Here is a 23,660-nt window from a genome sequence, read left to right on the forward strand (position 1 = left end):
ACAAGACCCTACCTGATCGTAACTGCTTGATGCGCCCGTTATTGTTGCTCGTGTTAACGGGTAAGAAGTCTTTGAACCAGGAAATGTCTGGATCAGGGTTTCCACTTGCAGCGCATAACATGGTGGCTGTGCGAGTACGCTCCACCACTTTCAATTGGGGGCCCATATCAATGGTGGGAAAACCAGGAGGGAGCTGATCCTCTGAAATACAGGAAGTCAAACTTTGTTCACACTACACAGGAGTATTCAATCATTTTGGAGAAAGAAAGAGAAAAGAAGAAAAGAGTCGCAACTGTAAATTAGCGTAATACATCAACCAAACATTGCACAGGTGAAAATAAAAGGAACAACCAGGAAAAGCTGATAGATAGATAGATAGATAGATAGTTAGATAGATAGAAAGATTTGATATTGGTATGACCAAAGACATGAGGAATTATACATCATTTTGTAAAGGTCACACACTCGCATTTCAAAATCTCTATGATGCTACTCTTTGACACTCAAGTTCATTAGTCCTGGAAGTCACCAAGCAGTTAAGAATATATCATTCAAAGACGCACTGTGTACAAATGCAAAACAAACAGTTCTGAAGAGGAAACAGAAATAAGAAAAACACAATTGTGAAGCCAAAGCACATATTTTAACAATGCAAAATGTTTACTCATGAATGATATAAAATATATAATAATAATAAACATATACAAAACTTTTTTCTGTTCTAGAGATGTTACTTTTTATGTAACAGAACTATAAAGTTGTTCATGACTCTCTCACTAAATCTACTTCATGCCATTTCAGTTTGTTTATTTATATGTATTTTTATTATTATTTTTGCCAGGGGTGTCAGAGGATGCATAGATGCATAATAACAGTACATTTGTTTATAATCTCATGCCCTTCAAAAAGCAGGTCAAAAACTCATCCGCCTGCATTTCAAATTACAAAAATGTGGTTGATGGCACTTCACGTAAATTAAAAAAAGAGAGATGTTGAAAATGCACACTGCACATACCTCTATATTACATATTATGATTACAAATATCTATGTTTAATAATGTATAGTTTGAGTAAATGTATTATTTATTTGATTGTGTATTTTTAACACTTTTTCAGCAATATGCTTTTAGTATGATTTGGTATACGTGGCAGAATATTAATACAATAACAATAAATACAAAAACAGTACAATATTTTTGATATGATGGCTTGCTAATGACAAAACTCTAAAGACTAAAGCACAACACAACTGTGCTCATAAATTTAACTCATTTATTTTGTATGCATTGGCTCTCTAAACAACAGATTTTTCTATTTGAATGTGTACTTGATTTAGTTCAGTTTATTATCCTAATCCCCACATCACTTTTTTTTTTTGTAATGCGTTAATATTTTATAATTCAGACAAGCTGTGTAGATTATAAGGTTATAAAACACAACTCCCTGCTAACAAGCAGTGTTTTGTATTTGTAGGATTTCCTACTGATTGTTTTCCCCATCTCTGCTTATCAAATCACAACATTTGACAGTTACTTGACAAACTTAGACAAATACATTTTCATTAGTACTGCACGTTAAATGGCTCACAATATCGCATTGAAAAGCAGTGTGTGCCGAAACACAACACAGTAGTGAATGCTCACAATTACTATCCGTGATGTCAACATGATTAAAATATATTTTAAGTTGTTTTCATCCACCATTTGTTAGACTCTGGTGGTTGTGTTTAATCAAACGCCTTCATTTCCATCCAGAGAACTCCTTCCTTTTCATCAGCACTGGACTCAGATGCACATTAACAGGAATGATGCTACACCATCATCTCTCAATGCTGAGCAAACATTTCCTTTTAACTAAACAGAGAAGGTCAAAGGCCTAAGCATGCTAGGCTGGTCCTTGAGACTCATAACAGGGAGTTTATCCTTAATAACTGCTTACAAGCAACAGAGGGCATCACCTTGAGAATAACAGACAAGGATTGACTTGTGCACATACACAAAACAATCCTAATAGATTTATGTGACCTTTGTTGTGTGTGTTTTTTTACCTCATGGACTGTTTAGTACTCCAGAGTATATTTTCATATATATACATTGATGTGCACATGATGGCGATGCACCGTGCATACTAACAAGATGGAGTGTGCCCTAAGCTTTCTGCTCCTTTTTAAATAAGGGTAATTAAATGCCTTCCTTTTCCCTCACGCACAGCACCTTTTTTGATTCACTCACTTCATTAAATTTTCATGAGAAACATCACAATGTAACAGATTTAAACAGCCACAGCCATTGTATGCTGACAGCAGTGGCCTGTTTCCAATCTGGCTTTCAGGTATTTGGCAAAAAGAGAGAAAGAAAAGAATCCCAACATTCAACATTTTTTCTTTTTCTTTTTTTAAGTAATGAATTTTCTAATTGGAAAGCTGATCTCTGCACCTGTAAGCCATGCTGCGTGAATAACTTAAACATATTTATATAACAAAAAAAAACATTACACTATATTATCCTCAGTGTGCACATAGAAAAGCAAATAATAAATAAAGATTAACTATACACTTAAAACACACACACAAATGCACAATCATCTGTAGATAAAATAACAGAAAAAATGCTAGTAACATTCACAATCTCAATTCAAAACACAAATGCAGTGGATAGAAAGATTACAACTGTAATATAACCACAATACCTCTTGACATCTGCCCCAATCCTTTTAGACTTTATCCACTGATTTCATATCCCAATTAGTGAGAATCTTAGAATATCATTCCTGAAGTAGAACTTGATAGCCCAAAGTCAGAGCTAATAAGCTGTGACACTACAGACGTTAAAAAGACCATTAAAAAAATACATACAATTTAAATTGTGTGTATAGGCCTTGATATAATTTAGCTGCCTAGTGCTATGACCTTTACTTTCATAATCAGAGGTTTGTGCCTGTTTTACACTGTCTTTATTGTAAAAATGTATTGAAGGTTTCTATCACAGTCATACTGTGGCATTCTTACTTCATACTCAGGAAGCTTAAAAAAAAAGGCACATGTACAAACTGCATTCCAGGCTCATGTCGTACTATGCTAAATTAGTCATCAGTAATTAAAATTAACATTGACCTTCTCCGAGCCATTCAGATTGGTCTCTGTAATTGTCTGTTAAATGGAAGTTTGTAGCACGTATGCATATCAGAACAGTTCCTCATTTCTGATGGCATTTATAGTATATGGACATAGTGAGAGTTCACTGCAAAATACTTTTGGTTTAGTCTTCCTGCCTATTGGGATGAGCACACACGGCTCGTTCTAATTCTATGAAACAGACCATAATTCTTCACGTCTTAGGAGCACAGAGCTCCATTAAATCACCTAGAATCCATGTTTTCGTTTGATTAAGAATTTATAAAAAGAAACAGTGAAACCAAAAACCTTGGGGAACAGATAAGCTTACAATTGTGCATTTCTCAAATATCAATTAGAGTACTGCTTTCCTGTCCCCAGCTGAACCCCAAACACAACCTCAACAACATGTTCTTCATTAGCGGTAAATACCACAACTGGTGAGGAGCTGCTAATTTTAGTGCATTTGCAGTGTATTGAGCTACCTGTTGGGAGATGGTACAAGCTACGTTTACTCTATTAATGTCTTGAGTTACAATCAATCATGCTGTGTTCAAATGGAGATGAGGTATTTATAACATGGCAGAAGAAAAGAAGAAGTACCAAGTAAAAGATCCTTCAAATGCCCTAATAGGTAATACAATCTCCAGATCTTTTCCCACTGCAAGAGATGGGAACATACATGAATGCACAAACTTAGTATGTAGCAGCATAAGACATTAATTATTCTGTGAATTGTTAAGAGATGTCTACACTAGAAAACTTGATTTGCCATTTAAGCCGAAGCAGTGATTACAAGAAACTTTTTGTGAGTGGTAATCACACATAAATATGTGCAAATATGGAATGTAATCAATGCCAAAGGAAGAGTTCATTCATCATAATAATACAAAGACACCACTGAATACATCTCCACTGACATTAATGCTCTGCCATCTTATTGCGCTAAATGAATCTTCATTTTGTTCATTTCAAGCTCAGGAAATTAATGGTTATAATGCTCAAAAGGTGGTTCCAATAAGTCATGGAAGGAATGATCACTCACACATATATGTGTCATCATATTAAATAACACATTATTTGTAAAAAAAAAAAAAAAAAAGACTGCATTTAACTTCACCATATCTCTATTGCTCAAGAACATCTCAAAATACCAAAAGCTAAATAAATTATTTAGGGAAATGCTTGTGAGGATTCCTGTCTTCTTTATACCTAAATAACAAAATAAATCAATTGAGTGGCTCCTTGAAAATACTAGATCCACAGCAGTTCCAAGGTCAGGTTGTAGAAGTAATGTAGTCAATATTATACAGGGACAAATGTTGCCTGATTTAACATAATGGTTGTTGGCAAGCCCCACTGTATCATTACCTGTTGAAAATGACATCGACAAGAACTTAATAATCTATAAATATTATTCACATAGAATACCATTTAACAGCATGCCTAAAACTTATCAAAAGCACATATTATAACATACAATAGTTTTCTTTCCCTCAAAAACGACCTTTATAAATTATCTTCAAACAATGTGGTATTATATGAACATACCACAGGGTATTCAGTATATTACAGTATTGTTTCTAGTGTTTTACATGTATTCTGGGATCCTGCCTACAAGCCAAAGCCAGTAATATGGATAGCATACACTCTCAGGCACTAATTAGAAAGAAATCATAGGAACACTGCCGCGATTCCAATTATCAGTAGGAGTACCATTTCTCTTCTCATTATAGAAACAGTTAAAAGAAATTTAACATTCATTTTTTTCCCATTACAATTCCCTTTGGAGTAAACAGGTCTATATGAAGCATTAATGAAGAGCATCTTTTCAGGGTTGAGATGAAATTGGGAGAAATGCTTGGAAGATTTTTTTTAATATCTTGGAGAGTCAATTTAAAGCTGGGGATCTTAACGATACATGAACAAAAGACTAATCATTCCTGCCAAAAATAAGACACGATAGAACTCCATCAGTCCAGTATGTGGAAGAAAAATTAATCAACCCTTTAAAATAATAAGCCTAAATACTAAAAAAAAGACACCTAAACATAACAACGTTTACATGGATTAACTAACCACACCCCAAAATCACAAGAAAATCACCTACTCTAGGTGATAGACAGACAGCAACCCTGATAAATACTAAATAATATCGAAACTGGATAATTATAGAAGTACACCATTGACTGCAACACATTGTGCTGAACTAATGCTTTATAGATACAGCCTACTGATCTTGCTGCTGACCTTGGGAAGTCTTTTTCAGTCCTCCACTGTCACATCATAAAACCTAATGAGGGCATTCAGGCTGTAAACTACAGTCTAAAGAACATATAAGGAAACAAAGGTGATTTATTTAGACAATAAAATAATATTGCACAGGGGGGAATCAGTCTTCTGCTATTGAGAAACACACAGCTAAGTTTGAAACTACCGATGCATTAAGCCAATTCCCTTCTAAAAAGGTTTAATTTATCTCTACCAGCATGTTCTTTTCAGGTATATTTGCATGCGATCGTTCTTTCAGAGGTATTCAAAAAGAAATGCAGGGTTCCAAGCTAGTTGGACTAAACTTGGTAACCCCTATGTTGGTCACTCACAACTTGACCAAACTGTTTGCTAATTACAATGAAGAATAAGAAAATATGTACGTGCTTTAGCACAAACACAAACCAATAACGTGCACACAGCCTCAATAAAACAAAAAGTGCAATACCATCACAGCAAGATATGTTGACATTTGATAATGTGCAATGTTCAAAATTGCATCATTTTATAGTTTGCTCATTTGAGACTGTCATGGGGACATTCAACTTTTTTTTTTCTTGAATGTAAACTGCTTAATTTTCTGTGTTCAATAGATCACCCAATGAGCAAGCAGCATGCACTTTGCTTTCCCATGATCTCCCATGTTGTGCTCCCATGCTGTATCATGATTTTACTTTGCTTCCCTACTTTGGTATTACTATGGTCTTAGGTGTCTGCCTGTGTGGAGTTTGCATAATCTCCTCGTGGCTTTGTGCGTTTTCCCCAGTTTCCTCCCACAACTCAAACACATGCTGCTTAGATTGATTGGCTACTCTAAATAAATTGCCCCGAAGTCATGCAAGTATAATGTGTGAGTGCAAGTGTGTGGCACCCTGTGTTTGCCAGGTTCAGGCTCACTGCAACCCTGTATTGGATGAAGTGGTTATTGAATATGGATGTTTGGATTATTAGGATTTATCTGAAAGAAACCAAAAAGTTTGAATGACCTTAAAATAAACATGAGTCATGCCTTATAAAAACTATGGCGAACTTAAACATTTTCACTCCCTGCTTTATAAGTCAATGGCAACAGTTTGTTGAGTGAGGAAAATGAATAGATTTTCTATCAATAAATTACAGACAAGTGCTATAATGTCAAAGCTAATGAAAACAAAGGCATCTGGTTCTTTAACCGTTCTTTTTACTTAGGTTGAAGCTCAGCTAATGCTTTTGGAATAGATCTCTAAGGGCAACTTGTCTATGATTCATGACATTATGTACTCTAAAAAATGGATAATGGACTTACAGAAGCAGGAGGAACTACTTTTGATAGCAAGTGTAAAGTCTTTTATGCATGCTTTTGAATTAAGAGAAATGTTCTGAAGGCCTTAAAGACAATTTGTCTTGAAGCTAGCAATGAAGTGAAAAAACAAAATGCATTGCAATGCAAAATAAATGAGTGAAAATTTACACTTAAGTACTATTTGAAGGCAAGACCCATATACAACAGATGATATGACACTGCATATTTAAAAGTGAGAATATATAATGCAGTGTTGTTTAAAGCAAGTAGGGGTGTTGTGTAAGAAAGTCTACATTCGTCATAACAGGAGGTGGAATTCAGTGTATAAAAGTGGAGTACATGCATTCTGAAATCTACCAAAAGGGGAAAACCTAAAATGAATGAATGAGTTAGGAATGGCAATATGATTGACAGACATAACCAATTAGTTCCATAGCAAAATTCTATAACTGAATGAAGCTAATTCTCTCTCAGCAGACTACACTAACAGTTGTAATTAGTTAACATTTACCCGGTCGAAACTGTTGAGTTTATTTAGCAAAGAATGAGTATGGCTGAGCTTACCTAAATCAGATTTTCCAGCAGATGCAAATTATATTATCTCAGTGTGAGCATTTCAATAAAACAGCATGCCATTACTGTAAATGGAAAGAAAGATACTTTTTTTTCCAATTGGGATTATCTTTTGTTCATTCATTTAAAGCCCTTAAAATAACCAAACAAATACAGCCTGCTCAAATCCAAATCCAATTCAAATCATCACCTAAACTATTCATTTTATTCTTAAATGCTCCTTTCTACACACACCAGTATACGCAATCTTATGGTAAAGCTGCATATTATCGTGAACTGAATTCACTCTTATAATGTTTGACATCTAGTTCAAAGTATGTCAAAGGAGGTTTTTGTTGTTGTGGATACATTATTTTTGACATTTCACTGTGAGTGTGTTTTTTGAGGGATCCCTGCTGTATGAGGATAGGATTTAGACTGCATCCTTCCCCCTGCAAGACAGGTGTTTTACCCTCATATTTGGCATTTCTCTGCTTGGAAAATCCTTCAGGTTCCTAACAAGATAAATTCTTTGGATGTTTTGAGCGGATACAATCTTCTTACAGAGGGCTACCACGGGTCAGTACTTTAGGCAGTAACAGGATGAGAAAGAAAACGTTTCACTTCATTATCATGGGGATATTTTCTTTAACTTGGCAGACCAAGGATTACAAGGTAGAGAAACCTTTAGACTGTTATTCAGTTATGGGATAATTTAATTCACTGATCCCATCTACACAGACTATTGGATATATTCGTAAATTCAATTTGTTATTCTGAAACTTTTCTAATGGCTAGAGAACAGTTGTTACTACAGACAGACACAATTAATAATACAACAATTTACCAAACCAAGATTAAAATAACACACAGACAATACTGTATAGAGCATACCGAATGGATGGAGATCACATAGATCATATGGAGTATGAAGAATGGCAAAGAAGAAAGACAAGAAAGATATCAGAAGATAAAGATAAAGAAACACATCTACAGAGGCTATAATGAATGCCATTCTACAGTAGGATGAGGTCAATAAAACAGGAAATACAGCAGCAATCGAATTAAATGGATTCATTACAGAAGAGTAAAGCCATGTTATAAATTACTATTTTACATAGGGGGAAACATATAACATGCATCAGGTTAGAAAGCAACCATACCAGATTCTAGGTGATAAAACAGAAGAGTTTCCTATAATTAAGGGACTAGGAGAACTCAAAACAAATACACAAAATGCGAGCATTAATTCAAGTATTCCAATTGACTCTTGTCCCTACTGATTGGAAAATTACAAACATCATACCCCATGCATAATCCAAGTTATTACAGACCAATCAGCTTCATCCTTAGTCATACAAATGTTAAGATATAAGACAACAATTAGAGGAACAACTAACGAGAAATGGCATTCTTGGAGATAGTAAACAAGCATGAAGATTCAAACAGTATCATTTCAGTTTTACCTTTACTGTTAGTAAACAAGCATGAAGATTCAAACAGTATCCTTTCAGTTTTAAACTTTACTGTTTTCTATGTCTATTTTCTTTAAGTATTACACATTTAGCAAGGACAACAGACAAACAAAATTGCCCCCCAATAACAGTAAGTGCTTTCACAGTCAAGAGTATTTAAATAATTCCCCAATTTAACAGTATTGAACTACTCAGTACTACAAAGTGTTTTAAAAATAATGACACTAATTTAGCACTGCAGAATAAATACTTAAATAAATAAATACACAAACAAACATGGATTTTTAAGGATTTAAATCAATAACTATTCTCTTACTTTTCTCATCAGTATTTATACAATCAATCTGAACTCAGGGGAGAAAACAGCAATTGCAATTACTTCATTGAGGCAGCAGAAATCACACTGCAGTGGCTGATTATGTGTTAATTGTGTCTGCCCTAATTAAGGTCTGTTGTGTTTTATTTAAACAAGAATGGTCAAGCAAGGTTATGCATGTGGATAAGACCCATGAGATGATCTAAAAATATGCTAAACTGCATAAGGAAACTGTGCGTGTGCGTGTATATATATATATATATATATATATATATATACACAGTGAGGGAAAAAAGTATTTGAACCCCCGGTGATTTTGTACGTTTGCTCACTGACAAAGAAATGATCAGTCTATAATTTGGTAGGTGTATTTGAGAGACAGAATAACAACAAAAAAATCCAGAAAAACGCATTTCAAAAAAGTTATAAATTGATTTGCATGTTAATGAGTGAAATATGTATTTGACCCCTTCGACTTAGTATTTGGTGGCAAAACCCTTGTTGGCAATCACAGAGGTCAGACGTTTCTTGTAGTTGGCCACCAGGTTTGCACACATCTCAGGAGGGATTTTGTCCCACTCCTCTTTGCAGATCCTCTCCAAGTCATTAAGGTTTCGAGGCTGACGTTTGGCAACTCGAACCTTCAGCTCCCTCCACAGATTTTCTATGGGATTAAGGTCTGGAGACTGGCTAGGCCACTCCAGGACCTTAATGTGCTTCTTCTTGAGTCACTCCTTTGTTGCCTTAGCTGTGTGTTTTGGTTCATTGTCATGCTGGAATACCCATCCACGACCCATTTTCAATGCCCTGGCTGAGGGAAGGAGGTTCTCACCCAAGATTTGACGGTACATGGCCCCGTCCATCGTCCCTTTGATGCGGTGCAGTTGTCCTGTCCCCTTAGCAGAAAAACACCCCCAAAGCATAATGTTTCCACCTCCCTGTTTGACGATGGGGATGGTGTTCTTGGGGTCATAGGCAGCATTCCTCCTCCTCCAAACACGGCGAGTTGAGTTGATGCCAAAGAGCTCAATTTTGGTCTCATCTGACCACAACACTTTCACCCAGCTCTCCTCTGAATCATTCAGATGTTCATTGGCAAACTTCAGACGGGCCTGTACATGTGCTTTCTTGAGCAGGGGGACCTTGCGGTGCTGCAGGATTTCAGTCCTTCACGGCGTAGTGTGTTACCAATTGTTTTCTTGGTGACTATGGTCCCAGCTGCCTTGAGATCATTAACAAGATCCTCCCGTGTAGTTCTGGGCTGATTCCTCACTGTTCTCATGATCATTGAAACTCCACGAGGTGAGATCTTGCATGGAGCCCCAGACCGAGGGAGACTGACAGTTATTTTGTGTTTCTTCCATTTGCGAATAATCGCACCAACTGTTGTCACCTTCTCACCAAGCTGCTTGGCGATGGTCTTGTAGCCCATTCCAGCCTTGTGTAGGTCTACAATCTTGTCCCTGACATCCTTGGACAGCTCTTTGGTCTTGGCCATGGTGGAGAGTTAGGAATCTGATTGATTGATTGCTTCTGTGGACAGGTGTCTTTTATACAGGTAACAAGCTGAGATTAGGAGCACTCCCTTTAAGAGACAGCTCCTAATCTCAGCTCGTTACCTGTATAAAAGACACATGGGAGCCAGAAATCTTGCTGATTGATATGGGATCAAATACTTATTTCACTCATTAACATGCAAATCAATTTATAACTTTTTTGAAATGTGTTTTTCTGGATTTTTTTGTTGTTATTCTGTCTCTCACTGTTAAAATACACCTACCATTAAAATTATAGACTGATCATTTCTTTGTCAGTGGGCAAACGTACAAAATCAGCAGGGGACCAAATACTTTTTTCCCTCACTGTATATACACACACACACTGATCAACCATAACATTATGACCACTACCTAATATTGTGTAGGTCCCAAAACAGCCCTGACCCGTCAAGGCATGGACTCCACTAGACCTCTGAAGGTGTGCTGTGTTATCTGGCACCAAGACGTTAGCAGCAAATCCTTTAAGTCCTGTAAGTTGCGAGGTGGGGCCTCCATGGATCGGACTTGTTTGTCCAGCACTTCCCACAGATGCTCGATTGGATTGAGATCTGGGGAATTTGGAGGCCAAGTCAACACCTTGAACTTGTGATTTATCAGACCAGGCCACCTTCTTCCATTACTCCGTGGTCCACTTCTGATGCTCACGTGCCCATTGTAGGCGCTTTCGGCAGTGGACAGGGGTCAGCATGGGCACCCTGACTGGTCTGCGGCTACGCAGCCCCATACGCAACAAACTGCGATGCACTGTGTGTTCTGACACCTTTCTATCAGAACCAGCATTAACTTTTTCAGCAATGAGCCTTGGGCGCTCATGACCCTGTCGCCGGTTCACCGCTTCTCCTTCCTTGGACCACTTTTGATAGGTACTGACCACTGCAGACTGGGAATACCCCACAAGAGCTGCAGTTTTGGAGATGCTCTGACCCAGTCGTCTAGCCATCACAATTTGGCCCTTATCAAAGTCGCTCAGATCCCAGATCTCAGATTGCCCATTTTTCCTGCTTCTAACACATCAACTTTGAGGACAAAACGTTCACTTGCTGCCTAATATATCCCACCCACTGACAGGTGCCATGATAACGAGATTATCAGTGAATTCCCTTCACCTGTCAGTGGTCATAATGTTATGGCTGATCAGTGTATAATGAACAACTGTCATCTGCCAGGGTGTGCATTTATGCTAGCAGAATTGTGTCTTAATTATTGAGACATAATGTTAACTATGTTATTTAAAAAATATATCTGTGAGCCAATCAACTACATGGCTTTGAGTGTAGAATATTACTAATCCAGGCTAAAATTGTGTCAATGTTTTCCATCTTGCTTTATAAAAAATAAAATAAATAAATAAAATCTAAGAGATATTTATCTATAACTACAATTTTGATTATACTCTGAAGTAGTTTAATAGATGTTCTATCAAAATTGTCACAAAAGAAAACACTACAGGTGAGTCCTTTCCCAGAGACTTGACAAAGATATCAACCCTGGAAGGATCGACCATCTAAAGACTTTTTTGCTGCCAATTTCTGCTTCCAGTCTGATGAGATCAGTTCCAAGATAAAAGTGCAAGTTTAACTTTCATGATATTTACAGTCAGGGTAAAGTATATGTCTCTAAGCTTAGCTGTCTAAGAGGTTAAGAAATTTCTATTTTCATGCAACTTCAAACACCAGCTTTTTCAAGTACTTTTGTTAAGTCAATTAAAACAAAATTGAAAATGTGTAATCAAAAATGTTTTATTTGGCAAGAGAAAACAAACTGATAATTATGCTTTTGTTTTCTCACTAACACAGCCAGTCTACCAAATGTAAAGACCTTGATTAACAGACAATATATCTTGCCAGGCCTTTGATGTCATTTTAAAATCTTATATTTTTCCATTCTGCTGTTCTCCCGAGTTTGTTTTTACTTACAATGCACATTTCAGACTGTAGTGTAACTCTCCTGCTTTGGTATCTACGTTTCAGCACATGCAAGATAACAAATATGTAATCAGTGCACCTCAGGTCTTACTGTGATTGACAGACCAGAAATAGTCTTTTAAATTGTGTCAGATTGTCATCTTTGAAAGGTACCATGGAACATTTTGCAGTTCAGTTTGGCTTCAGCTACAAAAAAGGAAGGAAAAAAGCTATGGTCTGGCTGCTTTACAAACCCTTTAGCTATGTCTTTGGAATTTTAAGATTGGATGTTTTTTTCTTTTTCTTTCTTTCTTTCTTTCTTTCTTTCTTTTCTTATTTTGTTATGCTTACCTAACCGTGTTACTGGGGGCTCTAGAAAACTATTTTGAATTGACCCTGAATTGAGAACCTGTATCAACAAAATGAATTCCATTGCAGCTAAAGCCTATTGCCTTTAACTAGAAAAACAAATCACAGATGGTACAAAGCTCACTTATGCTTTTTTCTTGGGTAGTCTAATCTGAAGTTTCAGTTGTTCTAGCCAAAACATTTAAAAGATATCATCTCCCTCTTTGGAAAATGAACATAGGTAAGTAATGCTTCTTTCGTTTGATTTTCTTATAAACATACTCTTCATATTTTGTTTTGGCCAAAAACCACTGACATCTATTCCATAACAGTTAAAAAAAGAAAGAAAAGATGCAGCAAAAAGTACAGCTCTTTTGTCTTTCGATCTTACAGATTCTTATTTATGTAAAGCATCAAGAGTCAAGAATCTAAGAAGAAAGACATCTTCCTGTTTTTCAACCTAAAATGATAGATTTTTAAAATCACTACATTTGATTCTGTGATTTTCTACAACCATGAAAGCAGATATATTCATGAAAGTCTTTCAACAGATATCAAATTTGCAAATATATGTTTTACTTATTCACATTTGGAAATTTGTCACCTACATTAAAAATCAAGGTCACAGTGTAAAATAAAATTAACGCTCAATCTTTCTTCTTTTGAAAAAGAAAAATAGTATCTAGTATTCACAGTGCCTGGAACAGAATAGACTACATTGAAAAGATAATTAAATTAATTCTGAACATTGATTTGTTGCTTTATAAAAACGCTCCTGAAAGGGTGGCTGTACAATCACACTGTTGGTGAATGCAGTCTTTCATCCTGTGAATGAATTTCTCACTTGTTTCATGTTATTTTATTATATGCATACTTTTGTTATTCGAATTTGATTGTATTGGCAATGCAAGATGTCCTTCACAGAGACTTTGCAGACTTGAAAATGGAAATCTCATTGGAAAATAAGGGAGAGCCTCAATCCCCTTGGCTGCAGGATGTTGCCTTAAAAGTCTTGTGCAACACTAATCATTTCCCCCAAATACTTCCTTGCATCCTGCACTTCTTTTCAAAAGGAATATGCAAGGAGGGAAAAGGGAAATACAAAGCATGTATGCTGTATTAACTTCAAGTGTTTGAGAAAAAAACTAATAAACAAACAAAAAACATCAATGGACCTAAACAGAGGTTTTAACAGTTTTATACTGATAAGAGAACTTTGCTCACTCTATTGATGTGGCTGAGGATAATGGTAATGTTTCTAGTGATTAAACCACAGCTCTTCACCATAAACAGATATTGACTGTTAGGAGCTGACATGCTGATAAGTCAATCGACCTGACCGTGGCAGATATACTGATAGCTCTCTGAGCATGGATCCTCTAAACCATCTTACTGACCCATACTGCGGTACATTGTAGCAATTAATGGATTTGGTTCTTACACCCTAGACTTGCAGTATGAGCTCCAGATCATTGGATATGCTCTGAAGGACCTCACACCCAAATCTCTGCCATCCGTTTGCACAAAGATAGAAGCAGAGGTAGATGTAAACACAAAATAATGTTGTAAATCTACAATGAGAAGAATCTACCAAAAGCCTTTCTGTCACTTACCCATTATCTTTCAAGAGATTTAGTAATATATATTTTAATCTAGAACATTTCTATTTTCTTCTACCCTAAATTAATCTTACTGAAAAAAATGGAATTGCCACAGGCATTTGACCTAAACAGCTGCGAACATAAGTGAATTTGATGACACTTAACCTAAAGGGAAAAACCCATTGTTGGAGGGCACACACAACTGAACCAATGGGAAAGATATGAGGTTAGCCTACTGCTCATAAAAAAAGGTTACCTTGAACTTAAATTGGCTGCAACTACCGGACTTGTATAATGGTAAAGATTGGTAATCTCTTCTGCTCTTCTACCTCCGGTTCAAGTCTTCTACTGAGTGATTTACCATATGGACCTCATATGACTATAGCAATGGATTTGTTCTTATTCTATGAAGAAAACTATAGAAAAATCCTGAAAATCCTGATTAATCTTATTTAAGCAACCAATTCAGTACAGCTAAATGTGAAATGTTGTATTCAAAGGGTGCAGTAATAAACAATTTCATTAAAAAGGTACTGTAGGCAAAGAGAAAATACTAAATTAAATGACATCATAAAGGTACATCATCTGGTAGATGACTATGTATCCATATCACAGATCAATTTGGCACTGGTATTGTATACCCCTGCATCCCGCATTAAGTGAATCTTCATACAAAGAAACAGAAAAATAAAATATATCCTAGGGAAGTATATGATTTATATTATTTATTTCCAGGTTAAACATATTGGCAAAGCTAATTCAGTACAACATAAAAACTGAAATTAATTGATTCACTAAATACTAACAAGATCTGAGATAGCTGACCTTTGGATTGATTGTATAGTCAATTAGAAATTCCCACATGGTCTATACATTATTTGAAAATATGGTCATTCCAAAAGAAGGTAAACCCATAAAACTTCAAATATCATCAATTACATGTCAGCTATCTTTGTAAGTTTTAACATTCTGAGTCTTTATGTACTTTATACAATTCTGAAACTCAATTTTGGAAAATTCATGAATATGTAAATGTGGCCATCTCAACATGAATGCTACAAAGTGGCTTGCAGCACGCAAATGTTGTGAAATGATGTTATGACTATGTTGATGGTCTTTATCACAGTAATTGAGATATGTATGCATTAAAAAGCTAGATATACAATTTATTAAGATGTTTGTTTGCTTGAAACACATGGTCTGTGGCATTTAACCAGAATATCCAAGGCTAATGTATTACTACTACTATGATTACATCAATGGATTTTATCATTAAAAAGGAGAGGGACTAAAATCAGCCTATGGCAGTCAGAGTGGATCTCAGTGTCGATGATGTAATTCAGCTTCTGCTACAAGCAAGTTTGAAGCACTCCAGTTGACTCTCAGTTGCATCTATATAAATCACACAATAATAAGCTTCAGAATGTGAACAAATTACAAAGAGGAAACTTAAAAATTCTAAAGCAACTGATATGTTTGTGATTATATTTAATGTCTCCTGGAAAAGTTTCCAAGAACTTTCTAGTTTCTGAAAATGCAGCACCATCTTACAAAAATCTTCTATCTACTAGGCAATTACAAAATAAATAACAGCCACATTACACTTAACGTCAGTTTATTGCATCTGTCAAATAAATTTTAACCCTTTTTTGGGCACAAATAATATATATATATATATATATGTCCTCCATCTTTTCATGAAATACTGATGGAAATAAAGAGGTCTACATCATCATTATTATAATTTTATTATGAAATTAATAATAAATAAATATAGGTGCCAGATCTGTCCCCTAGCCTGAAAAAAACTTCAATTTGGCAGTCCAGTACAATATTCATATAATCTATCCATAAAACTAAACAATATATATGTTTATTCAAAACCCAGCATTTTAAGAAATGCATATTTGAAAATGTCCTTGAAGAAATGTTTACATTTTATTATTTCATATTATAATACATTAAAATGTATATTTGCTAGATTATCAACGATAAATAAGTCTTACATACTGCTACCTGACGTTTTTCCTCACAATTTTGTGTTAATTTTTTTTTGTTATTATTGTTATTATTAATCTTGTTTTCCTGGAAGAGTGGTTCTGCTGTTACAGTCACGCTGAATGTGTACTGGCAAACAAAAACCTGTTATAGCAAAGTTTAGCTCTAGAAAAGGGACAGAAAAAGCTGTATGGGATGGCTTTAACATACTCCACCGCATAAGAAATCTATGACATCTGTTAGTCAGAAATGTTTTTTCCAAATCCTGTAGATTTGTCTTAACCTTCCTCCTCCGACATTATCTAAAAATAATGTATGCAAATAAAAAAAAAACTAACATCAGTTCCAATGTGGATGTAAAAACACGAATTGTAAACTGAAGTTTACAAAATCCCACACAACATGAAGTAACTTCGAAATAGCATTTTTAGTCTGGTATCTGATGAAGCAGAAATGCAAAGCTATTCTCCTCATTTAACAAAGGTACCATAAAGTTAATTAGACAAAATTGCTTGGAATTATCATGTAAATCAAGTTCTTTAAACAGCTGCCTGAATTTGCTTTCATTCTCCATAGCCTGAAGTAATATAGGAGTTAAGTCAGGAAACTTCATCTGGCCCCTTTATTAAACAATCTAAAAGTATCAGCTAAGACAGGAAAATTAGGTATCCTATTACAAATATGTACACACATCATAAAATTCATCCTCGCCCCAAGCCCTACTTGTTTTTCTACTACTTATTTTTTTTCTTAAAGTATAACCTTTGGGATTTTACCATTAATGTATCATTTATTCTTGTTAATATATCTTTACTTTAGACATAGTTCATGAAAGACTTGAAATTCAGCAGTCACTTATGTGAAAGTACTTAACTGTGATAAAACAGCAACAAGCATCAGTAGAATATAATACAACAAATATATATGATTTAGACTTAAAGTGTATATCAATTCCACATGTGATGATCCTAGTCTCAAAAACATCTGGATAATTACACACTGCCAGTGTTTCTAATCAGACTTCCCCGGTGCAGTCTGTCCAGACAAGAGAGGTGGCTTCCTCACGTTCTGCTTCACATGTACTGGCACATACCCAGTGTGGGGTCATATGTGCGATTTAGGGACCGTCCATAAACACGTACTTATATTTGAGGGAATTTAAAAAAGGGGAAAATGTGTTCTCATTTCCAAATAACGAACATATTAATCTCCAAAGGAAAACATCTGTTTAAGTTTCAGATTCATCCTTTGACCTAAAAGCCAGTTCATTTATCTGCAGTGCACACTTTGACATGGTTGAAACTAATGTGCTCTGACAATTCTAAAGGCAGTGTTTAGAACAACAATGTGTGTGTGTGTGTGTGTGTGTGTATGTATTCACATACATATTGAATCACTGTAAAGACTAAATCAATGTATGATATTCTGTTCTAAACAATATATATATATATATATATATATATATATATTTTTTTTTTTTTTCAAAATAGATAATTCTGTCACATTTCATGTCATGTGTGGCTTGAATGAAAGACAGAACACAAAAGGACAGACCTATATAGTTTTACTCTAAACCCTCGGGCCATACCTAACCTTAACTCGTTTTACTTATGCACGTATGTATGTATGTATGCAAGTATTTATTGGTCATTACCATTCCATTTCAATCTATTTTTAAAATTCCTACAGCGATGATTTTGCTGCTGAACGAGTGACTATGATCCCACGATGTGAAACGCCTGATTGCTGTCTGTTGTTAATTAGATAGCACTATATCTGTTTTTAGAACAGGAATGTGTTGGGCTCAATATATACTCGCTCCAAAAATATCTGCTGTTGTGACCCATGTATATTTAAATGCTGTATCATTCATAACCGTGATGGATTGGTAAAGCGATTTCTCCATTTGTGCACAAGCACATAGCATAAAAAGTGCATATATTTTGTGCCCAAGGTCAAGATAAAATTAATGGATAAAGAGACAGATAAAATGAAGATCAAGCAGAATGGACTGAGTGCTCTCCACAGGATACAGTCATGCAGGCAGTACAAAGCCCATTATACTCAAATGCTCTTGAAGCATTTCAGATATAAAATTGTTTCCGCCGGGTAAAGCATTAATGCACTGAGCCTCTCCATTCCAATAGCAAAAATCACCTAAAGGTACTGGAAGGGAGAAAAATAAAGTTTCTGTTTAGGATTTTAGTTAGCATATTCCATTTACCAGTTGTTACCTTGAGCAATAAATCCATTAAGTTATTTTTTCTTTTGCCCCCGCCCCCCCCCCACAAAAGTAATGTCTCAGAAAATGGAACAACATTTGTTTAGCATGACCGAAAAGTTTTTAGCAGCAACTTTATCTGCCATCAGCAAATTTATGCTATGATTGGCAATGTTCTGGAAGCAAACCAACTTTAAAATGCTGGGAGCTATTACTAAAACCACTGAACAAGTGAAAAGATCTGAGTCTTCTATTAGAATTAACACTTGGGACCTTATATATTAATAGTTCACCAGCCACATACTGGCACTCAATATTTTTGAGCGAGTTAGCATTTAATAGCTTGTGTAGACATATATAATAAAAAAGTTAAATTTGAGTTCACTGTAATATTTTCCTATAAAACAGCCTTTTAATGCTATGGTCGCACTCATTCAATAAAAAAACAACAAGGCTACCCTGCAATGCATACACTGCATTACTTTGAAATATCTAAACTAAAATATTAGGTGTGGGTGAAGCATTATTCCTAGACCTACATTCCTTGCTGCTTTACTTAAATCATGTTTACACAGCAGGGACATAAATGTATCATCGTATGCATGGGACATGTTAACAGCATGGTGACATTTATAGACTATGACATGCTTTTCCTTTTAGACTGAAAGTGTGATTCTTTAAGTGTTTATCAGGCCCTAAGCCCTCAAGCATAAGTGAATGAATAAACCATATTCTTTACAAAACATACAGTACAAAAAATAGTTTAAAAAGATAAGAAGAAAAGAAAAAGAAGTGGAATTACCAACTTGTTTCAAGAAATCAGCAGCAGAGCTAAAGCTTTAAGAATTTCCATGATACACTGTATGCATGTTTCGGCAGTGCAGCCTGTCTATAGTTAACACTCAAGCCTTTTCAAAATGATTTCAATTACTAAAACACCTGCTAAAATGTTTTCTCCAGATGCCATCTTAAAATTGCTTACAATAATTGCCAGTTTCCAAAATGTGCATGTGGCACAATTAGCAACAGCAATTTAGTCTTCATTTTTTTTTGTTGCCAGACAGAAATCAAAATGTGCTTGTGTTCCTCGAGCTTTTCAAAATAGTCTAACAAACTAGGAGGTGAATTAAGTCATTTGAAGATGAGGGAATAATCACAATGAACTGTGATCCCAAACCAAAAGTTTAGTGTCAATTGAAATGTTAAACTTAAAATAAAGCAGGTTCTACAACCCGCTCTGAGGAGATAGCATATTCAGTCTTGAGAGGTAAAAGGTGAGCCTTTGAACTGACCTGATGCATTTCATGCTGAAACACCAAAGGCTTTTCTAGGTTTAAATCTAAGCTTAAACACAAATACGGCCTTAATCAAGTAGCTATGAAAATTATAATTCCCCAAGACAGATGAGGAACACACAAACAGACACACACATGCACGTCACACAGCTTCGGGAGCTTGCAGGTAAACTGACTTTATAATCCTGATGAGTAATTATCATAACCCGCAGACCATCATTTGCATGCTAACTACTGGAAGCATTTCTAGACCTTGACACAAAGGAGAAGCTTCTCCCAGTGGGTGTTCATATGGTTGTCAAATCTAAGACAGGCTACCCTCCCAGGCTGAGAACTAGACATAAGGTATGCTTGTCAGAAATTGATTGTAATTAACCTACCATACATCTTACAATCGCAAGCAGGGAGGTCAACTTGCTAATACGTTGGTTTTGAATACCCTGGGTCACATACACAAATGAAATCTGTGTTTAAATAATGAGGTTAAAAAATAAATATATAATTTAATTGGGTAGTTTCTGTCCAATTAGAGAATTACTGTCCTAAATTATAAAAACAATATTTAGTGGTTGGTATTATATCAAAGCAGGCTCCTTATAAAAGTGCATTTGCTATATTCTGAAATGAATGATTATTATTATTATTAAAGTCAGTAATGCACATGTCAGTATTTCTTTAAAAAGCACAAAGCAAAGGTGCTGCATAAAAGTGACATAAGATTGTTTAATAATACAACATGGTTCCAATTATGTAATGGTGCATTAGAGAAGACACTGGAAATCATAAAATGTGTATCTAGTTTCCTTTTGGATGGAAATGCACTTCTGGAAATCAGGTCAGATGATGGCACCTGACAGTTTCATCATGTTCTCACAGAGATGGCCTTGATATTGTAGATCTTGTTCCATCTAACTCATAGTCGGCCATGATTCTTGTCCAGACCACTGGTTCAAATCATATTTATTTGTGTTTGGTCATATCCAAGGCATCACTTCGAGTACACACAAAGAGAAAAAATCAAATGCAATCCTCATTCACCTGATGAAACTCAATTAATCGAATTTGCTGGAATGCAACAAAGAAAATGTAATAAATTATTGAAATGACTCTTGGCTGAGTGCAAGTTAAGCTACAATGATGGAGATTATTCACAGTTCAGACAGCACTAACTGGAGGAGACATTTTACTCCCCTGTGGCCTTAATGGATTAGGGTTACATCATCCTTAAAATTTAGAAATCAAGCGCCCTTCAGACTCTGTTTCAAGAGTTGCTACAGCCCTGGGTACTTTCAAATCTGGTTTAGTTTTCCCCAAAACAGAGAAAAAGGAATTGAAACATTACATTCCAATTAAAACAAAAAGTCCTCCTCCAAATTGAATTAAGCTTTCTTTCCCTCTTTAGTTATACATGCACATGACAACAACAACAACAAAAAAATTAACAATAAACTAAAAACAGGGAACAGAAACATCAGTTTGTAGAAAGTACTTTGAATTTAACTAACATTAGTATAACATTTTGAAAATAACATATTGCTATGTACAGTGCTTTGATGACTGCACAGTATTTACAGTATACAAATATAGTGTTATTTGTTATAAAACATATTTTGGACTTATGGAATCTGAGCTGAGGTTTTGTATCTAAAAATAAACCTGAGAGACAGCGTACCATATTCCTCATACCTGCCAAAATATGTTTACATTCACTGACAAAACTATGTGATTCTTACACTACAGGTGTCATTAATGACCTTGTCCTACAAACTGCTTGAGGTAAATGCAATTAACTGCAATCAAGCGATGCACAGCAGTGAATCAATGTGAGGTAGATGAATTTCATATCTTCGAAATGACATGGCACTTTTTATCTGCAAATCATTAGGCACAAAGTAACCCCTGAAATATTGTGTTTGAAGCATTTTGTTTCTGCAATAAAACCACAAAGGCGCCGAGCATGTTTGCAATGCCCCAACGTCCAGAATAAATCACATTTTTAATGCATAGGATATGAAGTTTATTTTATTAAAACAATACCAAACTGATCTGCGGCAATATAATCTATCACTTCAAAAATACATTTAAACCATTTTATGGGTAGAGCAGCTGTTTTCCTAGTTTCTGTTGGACTGTGCCATGCACATTCATCTTGTTAGCAGCCCGAGTAATTTTTAGCTAACCATCAAGCAGGCTCTCTGTCTTAAATCTCATACATTACTGTACCAATAACACTTTCAAAGATTTATGGCCTCTATTAATTACACTGGAAAATTTAAGAAGATTTACTCAGAGAAATCAATTTCAACATGGACAGTCAACTCAATTTTTTAATTACAATCATAAATAACTCCAGATTGTATAGTCATTATCTATTCCATTTTTGTGATGTATGAGTTGTAAGAAGCAAGAGTCTTCAAGATTTAAATCTGAAGGCAGCACAACAGTCATCAGGAACCTTCATGAGCAACTAAGCAATGTATTAATTGTATTATGTATTAACCACTGCTGAGTTCATGACAAACTTTTTGGGAGGCAATTGGTTACTTGGTAACAATATACCATCACAGATGATATAATTCAAAACATGCAGACAATAACAGAAGAAAATATAATATTTCCCCTTTTCTATCTGTATGGGCTTGTTAATTAGCTGAAAAGATATGAATTTGGAAATTACAATTTGATTGTTATTCGATTAGTGCACCCTTGGAGTTGTGCTAATGTAAGCTAAATACATATTACTTCTCGTTCATGTTGTTTACAATTTTAAATAGAACAAATACGTATAAAAAAATACCAACATCCCAATGTGTTTCCCTCCAGCAACGAGATAAATTAACTGAGCACCATATCCTCCCCCTAAAGGGAATCTCATGGTTTGATCCATTTAATGCATATTTTAAATCACTTGCAGATTTGACAGTGAAAAGAAGACAAATCTGTCTTTCCCATCATTTTCTATAATTTCCAACTGAAGTTGCAGGGAACTCACCAAACTTTCTATCAATTACCAGAGCAGTATGGAAGCCTGGAGCTTGTAAAGAGTTATTAATGAAAATCCAAACTGGCAGGATATTAATAAATCAAACAGGACAGAAGATATTTCCTTGGAGTATTATATTTAGGTTCAGAGGAGTTTATTACAGTGCTGGCTTGCCCTGCTTGTATCTTCATGTATATCCTCAATGACTTAAGAGACACCAGCTGGCCCCTTCATTCAAATATATTTCTTAATACTCTTAACTCAATCAGCTACTTGAGCCTCACGTAAACACATTCACAACTCAATGAGTGGGATATTCGTAATTGAGTATTTAAACCAAAGAAATAGATAAAAAAATGTAATTGCAAGTATAAGATTAAAATGTATTTTCAACAGTAATGCTGTCTCAGGTATTTCACAATGTTGTAATACTATTTACTTCTCAGAAAGAGTTCACCTGGACCTTTAGTTGTCAGTGACTTTCAAGTGCAGCATACTGAATGTTTCATTCTTGGGTCAGGTCTTGGCATCCATAAAATACACAGTCAATTTGAAATTATTAAGATTTTATGCACATAGGGCCACTCTACTGTGATCCTATGTTTCTAGAGCAACTCTACTTGGAGTTTTTTTCACATTTCATAAGGCCCACCTGCTGCTACCACTGCTTGCTGCATTTGAACTGATATCATGCAGCACATACTTTATTTAGCTTTCAAAGAGTTTAAAAGGGAATATACGTC

The 23,660-nt window shown here is 35.3% G+C and overlaps 1 protein-coding gene across 9 annotated transcripts in view; it reads right to left on the reverse strand.

Annotated features, from left to right (window-relative positions):
- The window catches only part of LOC136766680 (receptor-type tyrosine-protein phosphatase delta), a 634,939-nt gene that overhangs the window by 79,606 nt on the left and 531,673 nt on the right, over positions 1–23,660 (reverse strand). For all 9 annotated transcript variants that reach the window (XM_066720365.1, XM_066720369.1, XM_066720368.1 and 6 more), the window contains one exon: positions 13–201. In XM_066720365.1, coding sequence (XP_066576462.1) covers positions 13–201 — 189 coding nt within the window. The remainder of the gene's footprint in view (positions 1–12; positions 202–23,660) is intronic.

Source organism: Amia ocellicauda, chromosome 13 (assembly GCF_036373705.1).
Source record: "Amia ocellicauda isolate fAmiCal2 chromosome 13, fAmiCal2.hap1, whole genome shotgun sequence".
NCBI classification, from domain to species: Eukaryota; Metazoa; Chordata; class Actinopteri; order Amiiformes; family Amiidae; genus Amia; species Amia ocellicauda.